This window comes from Curcuma longa, chromosome 12, assembly GCF_044706935.1.
Source record: "Curcuma longa cultivar G26 ecotype Majalengka, Jawa Barat chromosome 12, ITB_CL_G26_1.1, whole genome shotgun sequence".
NCBI classification, from domain to species: Eukaryota; Viridiplantae; Streptophyta; class Magnoliopsida; order Zingiberales; family Zingiberaceae; genus Curcuma; species Curcuma longa.
In genome coordinates, this window is record NC_133872.1 from 2,093,880 (window position 1) to 2,114,422 (window position 20,543).

At 35.3% G+C, this 20,543-nt stretch overlaps 2 protein-coding genes across 2 annotated transcripts; one reads left to right on the forward strand and one right to left on the reverse strand.

Annotated features, from left to right (window-relative positions):
- Positions 1-5,509: 5,509 nt before the first annotated feature.
- Positions 5,510-7,872, forward strand: LOC141843418 (uncharacterized). Its single transcript, XM_074731485.1, has 5 exons — positions 5,510-5,524; positions 6,030-6,359; positions 6,598-6,798; positions 6,967-6,992; positions 7,766-7,872. Exons 1-5 carry the CDS (start codon positions 5,510-5,512, stop codon positions 7,863-7,865), a joined length of 672 nt encoding a protein of 223 aa, XP_074587586.1. The 3' UTR covers positions 7,866-7,872.
- Positions 7,873-12,161: 4,289 nt separating this feature from the next.
- LOC141843136 (putative inactive chitinase-like protein LaCIC) lies at positions 12,162-13,517 on the reverse strand. The gene is made up of 3 exons (XM_074731171.1): positions 13,037-13,517; positions 12,718-12,868; positions 12,162-12,607 (listed from the first exon to the last, which is right to left on the reverse strand). Exons 1-3 carry the CDS (start codon positions 13,500-13,502, stop codon positions 12,202-12,204), a joined length of 1,023 nt encoding a protein of 340 aa, XP_074587272.1. The 5' UTR covers positions 13,503-13,517; the 3' UTR covers positions 12,162-12,201.
- Positions 13,518-20,543: the final 7,026 nt, after the last annotated feature.

Genomic DNA, 20,543 nt, shown 5'->3' on the forward strand with positions numbered 1-20,543 from the left:
TTAATTTCCTCTTGAGAAATAATTTTAAAATGCGGACTGTAAAATGACACATAATAAAAAATTTCTTTGAGACTAGATTGATGATCTCTATAATTATCGATTCAAAAAATTAGATATTCAAATTATAAAAAAAATTACACTGATGCTATCCACTTTATGATTGTTTTGATTAACTCGATCTATACTCTAATATGCACAAATATATCATTTGGACTAGTAAAGGGTGCTAGAAGTAATATATATGGTGGCACCTAAGTCCAACTCAGCGGGAATCCAATCTGCCTATAAATTTTCTAGTGGTTAATCAACCCAAAGTTTATTGTGGGAACATTTCTTGCAAATCAATTGGATCACCGTGGGAAACTACGCAATTTCTAATGACTACCAGTACTCCATTATTCATAAAAAACAAGTTTATCATGTGCATTTTGAAATTATGAGCAAAAAATGTTTGTTTTCGGAAAAAAGAGAGTAAACATCATATTGCTTGCTGTTGCATTCAATAGCTAGGCAGAACTAATATGGCTAGTTGACCAAGAAAACAATATCATAAATTTAATTTATACTTCCATATCTACAAAATATTTTATATGAATATCTTAAGCATATCAAAAAAATTTTCCCTAAAAAAATTAATTTAAAATATACAAAGTTTGTATATAACTAAAAATCTGCGCACTTATAATTAAATACACATCTGATGAAATAAATATACAAAATAAAAAACAAATGATCCTTATAATTCATACTATATAGCACTATAATAATTAATTGGAAAAGAAACCAAAATTTTATTAATTTAATCTTACTGGGATTTGTACGACAACCAATAGAAATGAAGAATCACCACCACAAGGCTAACAAGTCAATTGTAACTTTGCCAAAATTGTAGGGAGTTTATCTAGTTTATTCTCATTTAAACCGATTTGAGGTAAATCAGTTTGGTTAAACACGTTTAAAAGGTAAATCAGATTGAATTTGCTGTTGGTTCCAGATTTAACCTGCAGGTCAAATCTGGTTTTAAAAACATTCACTGGAAAGGGAAATAGCTAGGGAACTGTCAAAAAAAATTTTGGATGAAGTAAGTTTTTCCTATTATGTGATTCCTTGGAAGGATAGAGGGAGAGAAAGTTAAAATTTTACAAAATTAATACCTTTATGATTATATTTGAAGAAACTGGGGAAAAAATCCCTAGTCTTTCCTTAGATATTTTTTCTTCCATGTCTCCTTTTCAGAAATAGCCTCTTGCAAAGCAAGGTAATATTGCATATAATAAATGCTTTGTCAGGACCCCGCATTGGCAGAAACTTCATGCACCTGACTGTCCTTTTTTCAATCGTTTCTTTTCTTTGTGGGAAACTATCCTTGGTCTATTCATTTTGGCTAGGGATACTGCTACGATGATTCACATATGATTGATTGCATATGCATGGTAAAATGCATCATTGATTCATCGATCATGCAAGTATTCATGTAATGGTTCTTGAAACACCAGTCCTTATAGGGTCGAATAACCAAAAGTACTGCCATGAGATTTTGCAAGGAAGAATTTCTATCTGATCTGAAATGAATCCTAACCACCTGACCAAAATAATTGGAAGATATATTGCCCTTTTCTTCGAATAATGACAGAATGTTGTTACCTTTTCTGCAGATAGCGCATCTATGTAGACATTGCTTAGTAGCTATGAGTTAACCTGAAACAGAGAAAGTATTAGCATTCATCTATTATCAAATAATGTGGGAAAATTATTCTAGTCTTCTTGGAAAGCATCAGCTTGAAGAAAGATAATTAATGATAACAACGAGAAATTTCATTCCCTTGGTTGGGACTTACCTTGCATACAATGTCAAATCCAACGTTTATCTCCACAAATTGATTCTTAAGATCCCCATACAATGTAACAGGGACACCAAACCACCTGTTCACAAGGCAACATTTTTATGAACAGTATACATAATACCAGCATAGGCTAAAAATGTTGGTGAATATGGTTGTTGGTGACCTCATCACAACAAGAGTGAACGTTATGAAGGAAGAACACAAATTTGGTGTACATATGTGATGTAATAACATGAGGATGAATCCTGAATGAAAGATAAAGAGGATAATCAAATCAGCTGTACCTTTGTTGTGCATTCGTCCTCTGCAAATGTCTCTGCGAGTTGGGCAGCATCTGAGCTGGATGTGACTCCTAATCACAAAAGCAATGAAGAAATTGTGAGGTAGAGAACACACAAGGAGATCTTTTGGAGAGTTTACAAGGTACCTCCAACAATGACAAGACCATCCAACTTTAGAACACGACATGCTTTCATAGTTGCATTTACTTGTTCAGTTGTTCTAATTTGATCTACTGTTCGGTCCAGTAAATCAAAGCCACCTTTAGATATAACAAGGAGTTTCTATCAATTAGAAAGGCACCTGACTTCAATAAGATCACAGGAAAGTTACAGTAACTATTTCTACACCTTGGTTTTTGTATGTAGCAAGAACCTCATCAGTAATTTCCAAGTCTTCTGTGCAAAGAGACCTTCAGTGCCACCTATATCAAGGAAGAAAAGAAGACCCAACATATATTAGAGATAGAAAGAAGAATTTAATTTTATATCCCACGGTAGATAGAAGAATGTCATTTGTATATCCTACAATGTCACAATGTAAATCCAGTGCTCAGTTTTTCTTCTAATTTGCAAACAAAACCTCATTTGTGTGACATGACCAAATTGTTACAGAAAGTTAGAAATAGCTCCCTCTTTTTATTATAAAATTTTAACAACAATAGCAAATCAAAAGAAAAATGCTTTAAGATGACCATAGTAGCTGGATATATATTATTTATTTGGAAAATTTCATTACACCTCCCAAACTTTAACTACTTTTCAAAATGAGCTCTAAAGTTCCAATATTGTCAAAATGCCCCCAAAGTTTGAAAATTTTTTATTGAACCCTCCAACTATAGACGTTGTTAAGTTACTTAATGAAAAGATGATGTGATGATTTTTAACTCCAAAATGATGCAATATGTTTGTCATGTCGTCGTTCCATTAAATAATTTAACAGAGCTAGTGGTTGCGGGTAAAATGAAAAGTTTTTAGATAGTAAGGGCATTTTGAGCATTTTACAACTTTGGGATCATTTCAAAAAAAAAAAAAAAAGAGGTAAATCTTGGTGGCGAAATGATGTGTCCAGTATTTTATTTAGCATATTTTCCATTAATAATTATATCAATAACAAAAATGAAAAATGAGCTATTATTTATCTTTAGGTTGTTTTGAAATATTTATATATTTTTACAAAAATACAGAGTAAATTAACACAACAATGTTAGGAAGCTAAACTGAAAGAAAAACTATCGTTTGGAATTTGGTCATTGTTTTATGCAGTGCCAGTGTCATTGTATTAAGGGGCAAGGTTTGTGAAATTTGATATCAAACCTCATAAAACAATGACAAAAAGAAGAATAATGGTTCAAGTGATCAGTAGTACACACCAAAAAAATGTTTACATGAAATGTTTGCTGGCTCAAGACAGAGCTTACCAAGAAACCCAAGCAAAATGCTATCAGGATTGTGAATTTTTATTGCATTGTGAAGTCCCCATACCACATTATGACCTCCTGATGATTGCCTCCCACAAAATACAATACCAATCTTGCATTTTAATCATGTCTTATATCTCATCCAGTTCTACTTTTCTCATAATATACATGACTTTTTCGATGGCTACATAATCTTTCTTAGAGAATTTAAAGCTAGAGAACACTGTCAAAACACTCCTATAGTCTATGTTGACGATAAAGTCATAGGTCGTTCAAAATGGGAATAATTTTGCCTGCACACGATAAATTTTATGTAGAGCTCTATAGAGTAATAAGATTCATGCAGTCAACTTTAAAATAGTTGGGACATACACACTTTAAGATCGACGATGATGATACTATAAGCTTAGCATACTTGCCATTCCATCATACTTTAGCTAACATTTTATCATACTGCTGCATAAAGCTATAGAACTAGTAATAGTTATAATACTAAGATCATTTAATCAAATCTAGTTATCTTAATCTGTCAAACAATCTAGAATATCAATTATATACTCAAATTCCTGCCTTATTTATGTCTGATCATTATAATTTATTTTGTATGGTAGGGAAAGGACTATAACGTGGAATTTGGATCATGCACCAGGAAGATTCAGCCAACCATCCTGTGAAAACATTCTCGTGGAGAGCTCAAATCAAAATAAATTGCACAACAAAAATTACTACATATTTCACATGCTTTAAGACTTCGTTTCCAATGGTTTTTAGATATATTGAGGATTTTATCACACTGTAATCTCTTAATTATTCCCCAAAAAAAAATCTTGGAGAATTGGATTTTCTAGATCGAAGGTAAAAAAGTTACCTTTTAATTTCATACTGCTAAAATAAGCATATTAGGCATATTTACAGGTGAACAAACTGCTCATTTAAGAATCTTGATATCTTTCTATGGATTGACCTCAATTTCTGGACGCATTGACCTCAAGATCTAGCAAATAGATCCAACTCATGCCTCCACCTGCACATGTCGCTGCAAAAGGTTCGATTCTCGTCATACGACCACAAGTCCCAGTCGCAGGTGCTGAAGACTCTCCCGCATCGCTGATTCGGGCACACTGAGTCGACTCGCCCTGGCTTTTCCCAAGTCATGTACCTCATGACCTCTGCTGCCTCCCTCCTGCACGCTCGAATCAAGGCACCATCGCCAGGTGCTGCTGCAGTGCTTACTCTACTGCTGTCCATGGCAGCCAACTTGTTCAACATCTCCACTGCAAGCGACCGTGTCTCCGGCTCCTGAAACAGTATCATGCCGAGCATGTAACTTGTGACTGGGTGCTCGCCCACTTGAGCCTTGTGCAGATGGTCCAATCCTAGCGTCTTCTCTTTCAGGTTGAACACCTCTTCCTGCTCACAACATGCATTCAGTGATCACTTGGATTCAAAATTATTTTAAAATAAAAATGTAAAATATATTATATATATGAAAACTTACAAGGCCGAGGATGAAGTAGGCATTGAAGTTGTCACAATTGGCACAAGCACGAAGCAAGTCGAAGTACTCTTGCTTATCGAACCAGTTAAGACTGAGTTCTAATTCCCTCCTAACATTCATGAATTTTCCTACTTTTTTCGCTCTCGATGCTTCATGAAAAATTTTGCACCTACAATCATAAAAAATCCAGTTCAATCAATTTACAATCACATATATGTATCTACACATCTACATGTATGTATATGAAGACATTGTTTACGACAATCTACTCACGATTCTTGCAAACACTTTATGTCTTTGCGCGGTGTGGCAGAGGTGGAGGCGATGCGGACGCAAACCTCCACGACGAGATCATGAGGAAGAGAGGTGACATGATCGTTCTCCCTTGCAACGACAGCCATGAACGCTCTCTATCTCCTTATTTTCACAATGTATTCCTTTCCTCTTTTCTTGTAAACTTGAAGATTAATGACTCTGGTGAAGGTGAGAAAGAGACGGTGTGTGGTTGGTAACGATATGTGATGTGTATTTATAGAGTATGATTTACTTGAAATTAGTTAGAGGAAGCCAAAATTTAGGAAGAAATTAGTTAGAGAAATTTTCTCATAAAAGGTTACTGATTTCCTATTTTTTAGGAACATAATTGAATACCTTTCATAAATTTTTAATTTCTAATAAGCCGACTTTATCAAAAATTTTCTCATAAAAGTCATAGATTTCCTTATTTATTTTTAGAGCATAATCTAAAATGTTGGTTAATCTTTCACCGAACTAATTGCGAAAAAACGAGAAATAAAAGGAATACAATCTGCAGGGGAATCTAAAAATTAAGGGGAATCAAATTTAACAACTCCATTTAATTAATTTTGAGGAAATAAGCTTAGTTTTTAATTTCTATTAGTCGAGATAAATTAAATTTGTCTGTGTTTGAAGATTTTTATTCCATTAAATTGAATTCATTTTTAATAAAAAATTAAATAGGTAATAGAAAACTAGAAATCGCGCCTCTGCCATTGATAAATTTCTAAATTGCGACGCTACGAGTCGCCGCGGGAAGACGCCGGCGCCCGAGCTCTGCGAGGCTACGAGTCGCCGCCGTCGCCTTCGTCTGGTCCACTCCGCCGTCGCCGTTCTTTCGCCGCGGGAAGACGCCGCCGCCCGAGCTCTGCGAGGCTACCAGTCTGGTCCACTCCGCCGTCGCCTTCGTCTGGTCCACCCTTGCCGTCGCCATCCATTTGCCGCGGGAAGATGTCGCCGGAAGTCAGCTGAGCCACGTCGCCGGAATCGTTGCCCTAATCCTTCTTGGCTTTTAGATAAAGTACACCTCTACTTACTATATGCCATAGTTAATGAATGATTTATGCATCTTTCATGTAGTGTATTCGTAACTCATTTCACTAGTGCATCTATTTTGGAACAATGAGTCGGCTCTTGGACTGTTTTAAGTAGGGAATCAATTCATTAGTCGGCCATTACTGGCATGCCTTTAAATATATTGCTCTTTCTTGAGTGTTCTCATATAAGAGGGCTACTCTGAATATCTAGCTTTTTGTTAGATTGAAGTTTGGCTACAGACATTCGCGGTAGGCACTCGCACGCCAATTCATCACCACTCTTGTGAAGAAACCTTTGTGGTCCTAAAAGGGAAGGGTACTGTTTTACTGGGGTCAAGTTCACTCAAGTACCCAGGGACTCCTGCCAAGTTCCCAATTTATTCAAATAGCACATTTTCTGTCCCTGTGAATGATCCTCACCAGGTACCCCTCTCAATTTGTTTACCACATTACATCATAGTTTCATATATCCTATTGCTGTTGCTGTGGTCATTGATACTATAGTATCTCCGACAATGAATGATTTTATTTCTTTGATAACTGATTGATAATTAATATTACACCAAATAATTCTGATTCCTTCCCTTGTAGGTTGTGATTTCAAGTTTTCATCTTTGGTTTCAAGATTTTAATCAAATAAGTCTGTTTTGATGACATCTACCTTGATAAGTCCAGTAAGGCAGATGCAACAAAAGAAAATTGTCTGCTTTGTCTTGAGGTTTCTTTTAGTAATCATGGCACGGTCTAGGGTTATATCATGAGAAAGATTTTTTTCCTCCTGGAAAACTGTCTCTTTCAGGCTTTGTTTAGTTTGTTTTCAGCATTGAAATTGGTTCTATTTGTGCATGAAAATGCAAATTTCTTGGGCACTAAACTCTATCAAAATTCTACTCTTTTAATGCTTCCAAATTTTTTATCATCATGAACACGGAGTTGTCATTGCAAAATGTACAGAACTCCAATGATAAACCAACGTGTTTTTTTTAGTAATATTTAAGTTTTCTAGTGTAAAGAACATTATAAATATTATGTCAAACTAGATATAGAGTTCAAGTAAGAACAAAGGATTCTGATGGAATAACTTAAGGGTGCATTTAAGATGTTCAGTGTAATGAGATCCTGCCAAATGAAAATATTAAATGATTTATATATATACCTTAGGCCAAATGTTCTGTTTGTGTTTACGATCACCAACAAGTTCAATGACCAACTTGGGCAAAGTATAGGATTATTAGACATCACAGAATTGACACTCTTACATATTATTCATATTATTTGTCACACGTAATTTGCCTATAATATCTTTAATCACATTTTGCATTTGAAATGCAAACCATGCATTATTTTCTGGTTATTGCAATTTGCATACATTGATTTGCATCACACACAGGTTTATATACGAGGACTGGGACATGCCCCATACGGCAGCCAAGTTGAAGTTCCCATTCTATTGGGATGAAGAGTGCTTCCATGTAAAGGATGAGTTGTGATGTCCTTAATCTGCAACTAGAATTTGTCTCCGGGGTCATGGTCTGCAACCCAGGTATCCGCAGTTCGATTCCCAGCTACGGCGTATTTGTAGGAATTTTTTTCCAAATGGGAATCACAATCAAAGGAACATTAATAGTGACCAGAAATTTGTCTAAGGGATTGAAAAACATTAATAGACAGTTGTCTAAATGTGATGTCCTTAACTAAACTATGGTTCATCTTTATGGATGGAAATGAAGGCAAATTTTCACAACCATTTTTCCAGTAGCATTTATGATTGCTCGGTCTTGGTCACTACTAGTGACTTAATTCTGGTTGAGTCCCCTACATTGATTTGAATTTTTTTGTTGTAGATTTTTATAAGGTTTTGGTGTTAATCAAATATTACAGGGAACGTTATTTCCTCAGATAATATTTGTGAAGGCCACTGTACCATATTAAAGCTCAATAAAAATGTCGTTTATTTAATGTAGTTAATTTGCTTGTTTACCAACAAAGGATACGGCCGAAATGAAAAAGCGAGGATAAAGAATTAAAAAGTTTTTTTATTCCCTATTTATTTTGGTGAACATGACTCAGGATGAAAAATGCAACATTGTTAATCTTTAACAAATTGTACCCTGAATAAAAGGTATTTATTTATTTTTAAGTTAAAAATCTCGTCCATCTATCTCTCCCCCCCCCCCCAAGTAAATCAGAAAAAAAAAGTTACTTTTAAAATCATTTTAGTATTTTACTTCTTTCCTAATAAAACATTTTCAATCTCTTCTAATTTTTTTTTCCCTTTGTTCGTGCATCTACTTCCTTTATCATTCACTAGAAAAGAGATTATCTATTTTCTTCTAATTAGATGAAAATTTTAAGACAGCTAAAAAGAGGAGTTATCGTTCTTTCAAATTTATCCGGTGGATGAATAGGAGTCTGTTTCCATAATTAATTGAGTTCCAAACTCATATATCTGGATTACTAAAAAAAATGCCATTGCATTCGTGGATAAGATGAAAAATGTTTGATCATACAAATTCGGGGGAAAAAGAAAATTAGGAATTCTTTTATTTTCTGCCAAGTTTAAGTTTTATTCAGAAATGATTTCTACAAGGCACATCCATATTGATATGCTTGCTTGGCTTTACAACCTAGAAGAGTTTATTCCGGTTGCCTCAAATTTTGACATCCGTTTAAATATGCACGCCTTGCAGCTCCAATCGACCAACCTGCAACATTGCACCATCATATGAGTTATGAACTTATTATGGATCGTGTAAAGAGTTGTCCTCACACAAGGAAATACATGGATTTCAAAAGCCTATTGATATGGTGAAAAAACAACAAAAGCAGGCAATGGTGATGCATGCAGGATCTTGTGAACCTAAGTCACAATTCAAATATCAAACTGTTCGGCTGAAACTTTAAAAAATGATCATTATCAGCTTACAAAATGCCCATCCACACGGAAAGCACATGCCAAAAAGTGAATCGTCAAGGAAGATTGTAAATTGTTGATAGATGGCTGAAGCTGTCAATGCAACATACATGATAGCTAAGGGATGCCGGGGTCAAAACCATTTGCTTCAGGGGGAATTTAAGAGCATGACCATAACTTTCAAGGAACTAAATGCAATGATTCCTAATAAGATCTTGCAGATAGAGTCAAACCATTTAATCAATAGAACAAAGTCCAAGTTATATAGTACAGAAGCTCACATTCAAGCATGCTTTCTCATGTCAGATAAATACTATCCAATACTGCAAACCCAGCAGCAACACCACCTTCATTTGATGATGAAATTTTTGTCCGCATCAAATAGCCGCATTGATCATTCATAATGACCTTGTCTTTGTTCCTGCAAATTGCAAATTATTCCACTGTTGGATGCTACATTGAGTGGACTTGCTAAACAAGCAGGATACAAAAATACGTGTGATACAAGAGAAAACAGGTACAAGCAACAGCTAACCATGGCTGAACAAGCTCGAGAACTCTGACAGGTCTCGAGTCAAGTAGATATAAAGAGCACACTCGATGAGTATTTACAGAACTCATCTAAAAGACCATTGTATTTCTTCAAGAGATCTTCCCTTGGTCTCAAGAACCCATATTATGACAAACAATAGGGTGAGAGCACTCACAACTGCATAAATCAAAAAGATACCTGGCAAAGATGGAGATAGAAAAAATCCTATGTTAATGCAACAAAAATAGGTGACAATTTTTAGAGAGAAGCACATGGTAACAGAATTTCAACCTCCAAAGGTCCAACTCAAAAGCAAATTTGCAGTCATTGTTACCGTAAACGATTTCAACCAGTTGGCAAGTGTTGCAACGCTGCCCGTGAAACTCTTTATGTTAACAGAAAGTATCTGCAATAAGCATAAAATAATACAGGAGGGTGGATGAAAACATATTAACTAAGTAGTATCGTCATTCTAACAAATTGATAGGACATAGCAACTTGAATGTTAAACGTTAACTTCTGAAATTGATGTGACAAGAGAATGACTTTGAAGCTATGATTTGCATGGAATCAGGTATCAGGGAGTTCAATATGATGTAAGTTATTGTCACATTCCAAACCATCAGTATCATGAATGAAGATTAAGCTTTCTCTGTGCCACATTACTAGAATTACACTGATAGACATATACAAAATATCGCATATGAAAAATCTCATAAGAAGATATAATTTCATACAGCAACGCTTATTGAGACTCAATTCGCTAAGTGAAGACATCCTTTTTGTATGTCATAAAAGCCAATGAAGATCTTACATGAAGACATCCTTTTTCTTCATCAAATTTCATTTGTGGTTGAATACCCTTGTGCGAAATAGGATTTAGCTATGAAAGTGGATGGCAGGTCAAGAAAGCATACTAACATTCCTAATTTTTTTTTTATTGAGTTTCTCCAAATTTAAAATTATCTGTAAAAGTCAGCCATAATCTAAGAGCTAGTTTGCACATTAGCAGCATAACATGTGCCGGAACTGCTCAGAGAAGTTATTAGTACGGTTTTTCTATCCTATAAGATTGAGCATGAGTATGAAGGTAAAGTAAGAAAACCAGAAGAAGATTTTCTACTTGTCACGGCATCATGCTTCTATATGGCTTTTGAGATGATTAATAACTTTGGCAGACTTGACAAAAGAAACTGCTATGAAGAGCGCTATGCTGGACCTGCATAGCGCGAGATATTCCCTAATCAGTACATTAATTCAAGAAAAGCAAGAGAAGTAGCAGCAACCTCCGTAACTTGGCTTATCTCTTCAGTCAAACCAGTGTCATTATCGACAGATATGGCCGATTCCTCAGCAGTTTTCGAGTTCCCCCTTTCAGATTCGGCTAATTCATCTGATTTAGCGGCCGATTCATCTTTCGGCGGAAAAGCCACTTCCGTTGCCGCAGGAGCCAACTCCGGCTCATCTTCCTCGATCAATTCCTCGGCTTCAAGATTCTCTGAATTCTTCTTCGCAACATCATCGACAGCTTCCGATCCAGACCACTCTTAGAGGATAAAGAGTAATAGCTCTCTACGTTGGGGCAGAGGAAAATGCCGAGTAATCGGCGGTTCTAACCTTGCGTTGGGTTTAGGGTTTACGGAGAGGAGAGGCGCGATGGGTTTAGAGAGAGAGGAGAGAATCGGAGCCACGTTGTTACGCACGCGAAGCGAATGTGCGCGCCACGTCAGCAGGCGCGCACAGATCGCGCAGGAAGAGTCGCGCAACATTCCCAGCATTTATAATTTGTTAAATATTTATACTATTTTTACTCCTTTCATTTCATTTTTTGAATTTTTTTTTCAAAAATAAAATAATTTAGAAATTTATCAATGGTTCTAATTTTCTATTAACTATTTAATTTTTTATTAAAAAATAAATTCAATTTAATGGAATAAAAATCTTCAAACACAGGCAAATTTAATTTATCTCGACTAATAAAAATTAAAAACTAAGTTTATTTCCTCAAAATTAATTAAATGGAGTTGTTAAATTTGATTCTCCTTTATTTTTAGATTTTCCTGCAGATTGTATTCTTTTTATTTCTCATTTTTTTTCGCAATTAGTTCGGTAAAAAAATTAATCAACATTTTAGATTATACTCTAAAAATAAATAAGGAAATTTATGACTTTTATGAGAAAATTTTGATAAAGTCGGTTTATTAGAAATTAAAAATTTATGAAAGGTATTTAATCATGTTTCTGAAAATACTCTTTTGGGGAGTTGCCCTTCGATTTAAATAGATTTTTCTGCAAGACGAATTTTGATTCAAAGAAAAATAGAGAGCCACAGATTTTATTCATTACGATATATATATCGCCATTTTCTAGCGATCTAGTTTTAAAAGGTCTGCAGTTGTTGAAACTCCACGTGGCTAACACCGAAAGGTCTCTGATTATAGCAATCTAGATTATCGCCGTAACCCACCCCGAGCATGTCGCAGTATCTCTTATAGTATCCAATCCGGTTGAAAACCTTTTGATCGAAACCGTGCCCGCACTCGATACCTCCATTAATGATGTTGGTGATGACCCCGTATCCGGGAAGTCTATTAGCCTGTATATCATTATCGGACGGTATCCATTGGCCAGTTATCACATCATGGGCCGAGGGTTTATTATCCTGCGGGGTCATCCAGAACCAAATGGCCGTTTTAAAGGAGACCAATACGTCAGTAGCGACCAAGTTTGCGTTGCTGAGGAGGTTCAACCCGAGAGCTTCTCCGGCTGGGCCATAATTGTAATTGCTGCTCAGGGAGAAATTAGTTACGCTTTATTTATTTATATTACAAAAATATGAGTTTACTACTTTGAAAATTATTTGACAATTATAAAAAAATAGGGGTGGGAAAATTACTAGCTGAGTTGGATCGGGCCACGGCCGTGGTAACTTTGTCCCAAGACGCACGGCCATTGAGGGTTGGGGACGCAGTAATTAGTACCGCAAGGGGGATTTATTTCTTCTTTGTAGCAGTAACCCCAATCATATGGCTGGCCTGGCCACCAACCTGAAAGCCCATCAAAACGAAGCACCATATTAATAGTAGTAAAAAAAATCACAAACTAGGAAATAATTAGAGATAAAATTATGAAGAAATCGAACAAAATTTTGTTTTTGTTTTTGTTTTCCATTTTAACCAACTATAATAGTTATTGCTTGGCATGGTACTACTAACCAGAAGTCTCTTGAGAGGTCTGACCCAGGAAGGCAGCAACCTCCCGCTTCCGGGTGTCCATGTCGCCGGTCGTCCCGAATCCGGCGAAGGAGTTGGCGGCGGCTATGAAGGCGTTGTATGTGTAGAAACCAACTGCATGGCATCTTGGATCGTTTCTATTCTTCAGCATTTCTTCGAACAGGGAGGCACTGATGATGTCTGCCACGCCGCCGCCCGGAGATGGAGGGGTGGGCGTTGGAGGTGGAGGGGAGGGTGATGGAGGTGGTGGGGAGGGGCAGTTGCATTGGCTTTGGCAGTTCTGGCAGCAGTAATCCGGCGTGTCACCGCACCAGCCGTACTGGCTGCAGCAGAGATTGTTAGGGCACAGAGCACCGCCGGCCTTCTTCCCGCATTGCTCGCCGGAGGCACCGAGCAGCAGCGCGGCCACGATGCAGACCATGGCTAAGAACCTAGTACTGGTCGTCATGGTTTGGATGATGGAAAGAAATGGGACGGAGGTGGTGCTTAAATAGAGAGAGATGCGTTACCGTACGTCGGCTTAATTTTACTGCATGCAGTCTCGATTGAAATAAGGATAAATGAAATAATTAATCATGCAGCATGGTCATAAGTTGCTTTCAAGCACACTTAACACACCTCAAATTCTAGCGGAAGTAAGATGGAATAGTTACTTGCTGAGTAGGATGGGTCCACGGCTGCAGTGTCAGTCGCTTGACACGCGGCCATTGAGAGAAATAATTGAGCTAAGAGCATCCGCAACGGGTGTTCAACGCGCGTTAATAGGATGATGTGGAGGAGGGAGGGAGCGACGTGGAGGAGAGAGGGAGCAGTGAATGAGGAGAGAGGTATTAATGTGTTCAGAGGTATTAACGCGTTAATCGGAGGAGAGAGGGAGGAGTGAAGGAGAGAGGCAGTGAAAGAGGAGAGAGGGAGGGTACGCCAGCTGCGTTGCAGTTGCTCTAAGACATGAGGTACGCATGCCCATACGTTGCATCTTACCATGCTTAACACACCAATACTACTACTATACTTCTAGCGGAATTCAGAAATCAACACTTTTTTAAACCAAAATATAAAGAAAGGAATTCAATAATTATATTTGGGTACGGTACGGCAGTCATCACAAAAACGCGAGGCAAAGCACCGAGGCATCTCTGGACATTGTGCCGGTACATGCACCAAGGTCCACATACGATCGAACGTGAGAAATATGTGAAGAAATTTGTTCTGTTCACGTACGTGAACGGATAAGAAGCTATTGAGTTTGATGGGGAAACATAAGTACGAACTCACTAATTAGGTGGAATATAATTTTCATGGAACAATATTATTTATAGAAATTTTTACGGAGTTTAGTATATATGGTCGAGCAAAGTTTTATCTTGGATATTGATGGTCATTGCAAATGATACGATAGATTTAAAAATATATATAGACACGCGCGTTTAAATTACTCCTTTCGAGATATTATATATTCTTTAAAATAAATCTAGATTGATTAATTCAGCATCTGACCAAACTAATTAATAATCACCGGCACGTCGCCGCTGCATTATCGATCTCAGGCACTGATTCGGACCAAAGTAATCCTGCCTGCTTCCGCACCAGCAGTACTTGCTGCAGCAAAGTCCGCCGGGGCACAGAGCTCCGCGCTACCCTGCCGCGCGCATTGCTCACCGGCGGCGCCGAGCAACAGCTGAAGAAGATGGCTATATATATATAAGAACCTGTTGGCCGTCATGGTTTGAAAGGTGCACTCAAATACACAATAATTAGTGCCCAAGCGTCGACGGTTATTCAATTGCAAATGATACTGCAGTTAAGTCTACAAGGACTAATTAAATCAGCTGAATTAAAACCGTTACTAACCGAAGACTTCCATCTCTACGAGATAGTTTTTCTCTGTTCAAATAATATTTATCGATATATTAAAAATCATAAATAATATTCAAAAAAGATGCACTCATCGAAATTAAAGCGGAATAAGGGACTTGGGCTTTAGCCCGGGTCCATCGGGGCTATAATATATATATATATATATATATATATATATATATATATATATATATATATATATATATATAATTGTATTATCAGCCATAAGATTTTTTTTTCACCCTTGGTTAATTATCAGTTGGGGATTTTTTTTTTAATTTTTTGTCAAAAAATATTTAGCCTGGCTTCGTCCTAGTAGATTATGTTGAATTTCTATTTATAATCTATGGAGGGACAGAGAATATTTATTTGTCAAAATGACTTGGATATATTGATTATTTCAAACTATCGGCCTGATTGATCAGTAAGTCTATCGATAACTTTATTTGAGTGAATATAGAGCTACGACACTGAGTATTATCGAGAGCAGAATGTTCTTGAATGAGATTCCAAGCTGGAATCCTCGGTGAAGCTGAGTGCTCGTCATTTGAGTAGGAAGTAAGAATTCGAGTCCAATGGCAAAATAGTCTTTTTAAAATGGATTCGTCTCCTTTGATGATATTAAAAGATTAAGTTGGACATCTATTTCTCATAATAAAATAATAATATATTGTGTCATAGAGAACTGAATATATATTTGAATGTTATCATATATGTCTACCGAATGAATTAAGTATAGTGCACGACATAATGAAAGAGGAAGATAGAATGAAAGAGAAAGAAACGAAGGGATCAAGTAAGAAGATCTTTCTTCTCTTTTGCTAGACTTTGCTTTCTCTTCAACTTCTTGCTCCTTATTCTGTAAAAGATCACATCCTACCTAAGTCGATTCCATAGCTATCTATATAGAAAGATAAATTAAAAAGGTAATTGACCCACCGGAGGAAGTCCTTGCTCCTCATGCTTATGCTTGTTTTGTACAAGCTTCCTTCTCCCTGTAAAGAAATGTCTCTCAATGCGAGTGATCAACAGACATTGACATGCGGCACGAGGCATTAGAGCAGGCATGCAACAACTCGTGGCAACGAGCAGAGTTGTCGATTAAAATTGAATCTGCATGATTAAATTAAAATTTTATTAATTTATTTTAAAATAAATTTAGATGGATCAATCCATCCATGTCTACAATCCATATGAGTCAGTTAGTAATGAGCTTGAGTTGATTTATAGATTAAGAAAATTTATTTTTTAAAAAAATTTAAAATTAAAATAAATTAATAGTCTTATCTATCTAAATCGTAATTCAAATATAAAAACTTTAAATTAATCTATTTAAATTGTAATTCAAATTTAAATTTTTTACTATTTTTACTATTTTTTTATTTTTTGATGAGTATATAGGTTAATCCATTTAACTCGCAATTCGCTATAGGTTCAATTGAATTGAAAATTTTCTAACATGGTCAAGTTGGTAGACTGATCTATCCTATCTCACACTATGATTTATTTTTAATAAATTAATCTATCTTGTAATGAATTAATCATTTGGCAGTTCTAACAATTGACAAAGCTCATGCAAAGGCATGCCGCAAGCTCTTGCAAAAACATGGGGCAAGCACATGCAAAGGCACGTGGCATGCTAGGTGTCAAATTAGCAAAGCTTGTGGCACTTGAGCAATGACATGCGTTCTCATGAAAAAAAACAAGGATACATATTTCATATAATTAAAATTATACAATCCGGCTCTTAAATTCGTACTCTTTCCTGTTCTATTTCAACTTGTAATATCACTCAACTCCACTATGAAATTACTTCCTCATTCACATCAAAATTTATTTTCATCTCTCATTTAATTTTATTCCATTCATATTTTTGGCCCCACCACTAAATATAAATATGCAACTATGCAAGACTACGATGCAAAGGAATATTTATCAAAAGGGAGAGATAAAAAAACTGCATCAACAATACTTAGCCTTAGAAGTTCCTTAATAATAATGACCTATATAGGTGGTTAAATTGGTGCAAGAACTTTGGCTAAAATATTAGCTCAACAAAGATTTATCTTTAAAAAAAAATTGCCATTAAAACCGCAACAAAGAAAATCTAAGATTATATACAGTTTATGGACTATAATACTTCGGTAAAAAGTCTTCTGATTAGTTCCATATTTATTTGTGTATGACATGAGATTTTATCTTTAACAAATACATCATTCTTTGTGTCTTTATTATTAATATATATCTCATCTTATGAAAGTGTTTTGAAAAGAGAGTGTAATTATGACAATCGAATTAAAATTGAATTTGCAATGCCAATGAAATTCCAGTAGCTTGAGTGATTGAAACCACCAGCAACAAGTTATTTTGGTGGAATTATGAATGAACACTACTTTACCTTCCACACAATGATACACAATTGAAAAATACAAAACAAAGTTCTTGTCAAAATTGCAACCCACAAATTGATCCATTACACGTGTCTGTATACAGTGTACTCTGTCACAATCACTAAAAAATTATAGGGATTAAGGACGGACCATTTCTGTCCCTAATCGGTCGTTACTCTAGATTAACGACCGATTAGCAACGGAAACGGCCTATCGTGTTTTTTTCGGTTGTTGACATCATTTTAACGACGAAAAAATATTTCCATCGCTATTTTATTTGTTAGCGACGGAAACAATTATTTCCGTCGTTAATTATAGCGACGGAAATTATTTCCGTCGCTAACTGTGGGTTTCCTTGTGGTGAATTAAAATTTTATTTATTTTCCTCAATTATTTTCATGTTGTCAAATATTATTTGGAAAATCTTTTTAAATTGGGAATTGCCAAATGAACATACTGAATTTATCAAATGGCCATTTGACATGCCCGAGCCCGACATGCTGTCCTCTAGTGCTAATCTATAAATATTCTTCTCCATTTTATTTAATCATACAATCAACTTAATTAATATATTTCTCTATTCGTGGATATCGTTGACATGAGATTTTATAAGGAAAGTAATCATTTTCACATTTATAAATCTACACAGTTTCAAATTCAAATATGAATACATAAATATTTTTTTAAGTGTCCAAACATTGTCTCGAGTTTATATTTCAACCTGTGTCTGTGTCTGTATATTAAAATGAAATAATTATTTCACATATAAGCTCATTAAAGTGATATATATATATATATTGCTAAAAATGTAAATACGAAGGAATGAAGAAGAGTTTCTAAGATGTCTGAAAGCAAACTAATAGTGCCACACTTGCAATTTAGCAATGATTATTTCACTTTAATGAGCTTTCATTGTTAAAAAAGAAAGGCAAACAATCATTCATCCCACTTTTACTCATTTTTATTTTTATTTTTAAAAAATCTTTTTTATATTAGTGTAGCCATTAGGAAATCATAAAATCTACATAATTATATTAGCTATCAACTGTAACTACTATAATATAATATTATTATTATTCGCAATCAAAGGATGCTGGGTATCTGGATTGGCCGCCGTATGCGCTTCTCAATTTACCCTAGTGGTCGGTGGGAAACTTCCGTGAGACCGGGCCGGCCACCCCCAGGGATTGAGTCCATGAGACTGACTGGGATTTATTATTATTTTTTATAATATAGTATTATTAATTGAAATGCTCATATATATTAATTAGCTATAAATAAAAATCATAGTTATTATAATAGTGCTAAATAATAGTATTTTTTTAAACAATAATGGATTGAGATGGGATGAAATATTTTAATAATAATAAAGATAATCTCTTTGACAATTCTAATAAAAACGATGTTTATTTTATTCTTGTTGAAAAAAAAGGTGCGAGAACATGTTATGAATTAGTGAGACATTCAAGAATAAATTGACGATCTCACACTTATATTTTTGACTTATAGTGAATGATCATTTCTCGTTAATTTGTTTACAATGATCAAAATGAAAATTTAAGACGTGAATGAATTAATGTGTTCTTCGTAATAATATCATTTTAATGGATATCCACCAGTAAAAAAATAAAAGTGTAGGATACATGTATGCCGTCATTTGATCTTGATGGATGTTTACAAGTAAAATTAAAAAATGAGAGTGTAAATGTAAGGCTACCACCTTACTTCAAAAGATCGCACGGACTTATATATACTCTCACATTTATAAAAAATGATTCAAATTTATGATTATAAAATCATACAATAATAATTTTATCATTGCTATATATGAGACTCTCTTCCATATACAAGGATAACAAGGCAGAGGAAAAATATACAATAATGAATTGTGCCCTGTAAGCGTGCACATTAAAATTAAGTAGTTTGTGAATTTTATCATATTATTTTAATAGCAAAACCGCAATCTCATATTAACCAAAAGAAAAGAAAAGAAAATCTTCACAAGTCCCCAAAGTATCCAAACCATTGGAGATTCAGTACATTCCACGTAGCGTCTCATTTCCTCACAAGTCCCCTCGAGAGCGTCCTTCCCCTTCTTGATCTTTCAGTTTCCCCCCAAATCAATCGTCTTCTACACGAGATTGATCTATATATGTAATCTATATATGTATAAGTGTATACATATGATGCATTTCGTATGAATAGATTGTGAATCGTTCGCTCTCATATACGATGCACCTTTCTTGCTGCAAAGGTTGGAACCGCCAACCTAGCGGCCCCCCCACCCCGGCCCCACAAGTATGAGGGGGAGTAAATCACGATGAATGCGGGCCCGATTACAACATGGTGGTTGAAGGCATTTGAACATGGACAGATATTGATGTTATCGCATTTGCTACCATGAACCTTCGAACCGCCTACCTCATGCTGCAAGCATCCATGTCGTAACCGGCTGACCCCGCCCGTGGGGGCTACGATGCACCTTTCTTAAATAGATTGTAAGTTGCTCATCTTTAATTGGATAGATTGTAAGTTGCTCATCTTTAATTTTTACATTCATATATGATGTATTCATATTAGGTGGATTGTATATCATTCATCTTTACGCACACGACACTTCTTTATGGGTGTATTAAATGTTGTTCACTCACTTAATAAATTATTTTGAGTTATTAGATAAAGTAAGACTATAATGTGTGTAATATTGAAAAAGAGAAATTAACGAGAACTGATAAAATTAATCAAGAAGAGAATAAAAAGACAAATGACATGAAAATATAACGTATAAATTATGTTGTTGCCCTCTTTGATTATATTTTCATATATACTTTTTCTATCTTCACTTGGACTTTATGCTCATTCTCTTTTTTCTTTGATCTCCAGATTCACAGACTTAAGATGATTTTCAAGGTTGATCAATATTACGGGCGATTGTTCAAAGATTCTCATTGATGATTTTGGAAATGATTTCTATAGAGTTCATTTAATTAATTTCTTTGTTGTATAGTTGGTTACTTATGCATTTGACATAAGTAATTTTATTGTCTGCATGAGGTTGTTTGCACAAGGTTATTTTGACATAATTGTTTAAATTCTTTTACATATTGAATATTTTAAAATATTACATATTCATATTCGTATAGCTTGTGTATCCTTTTTTAGTATTATTTAAGATTTTTGATGTAGGTGTCACGCGCCGAGAAGGCCGTCCGAAAAATTTCAACATCTTCCCAGTAACTATG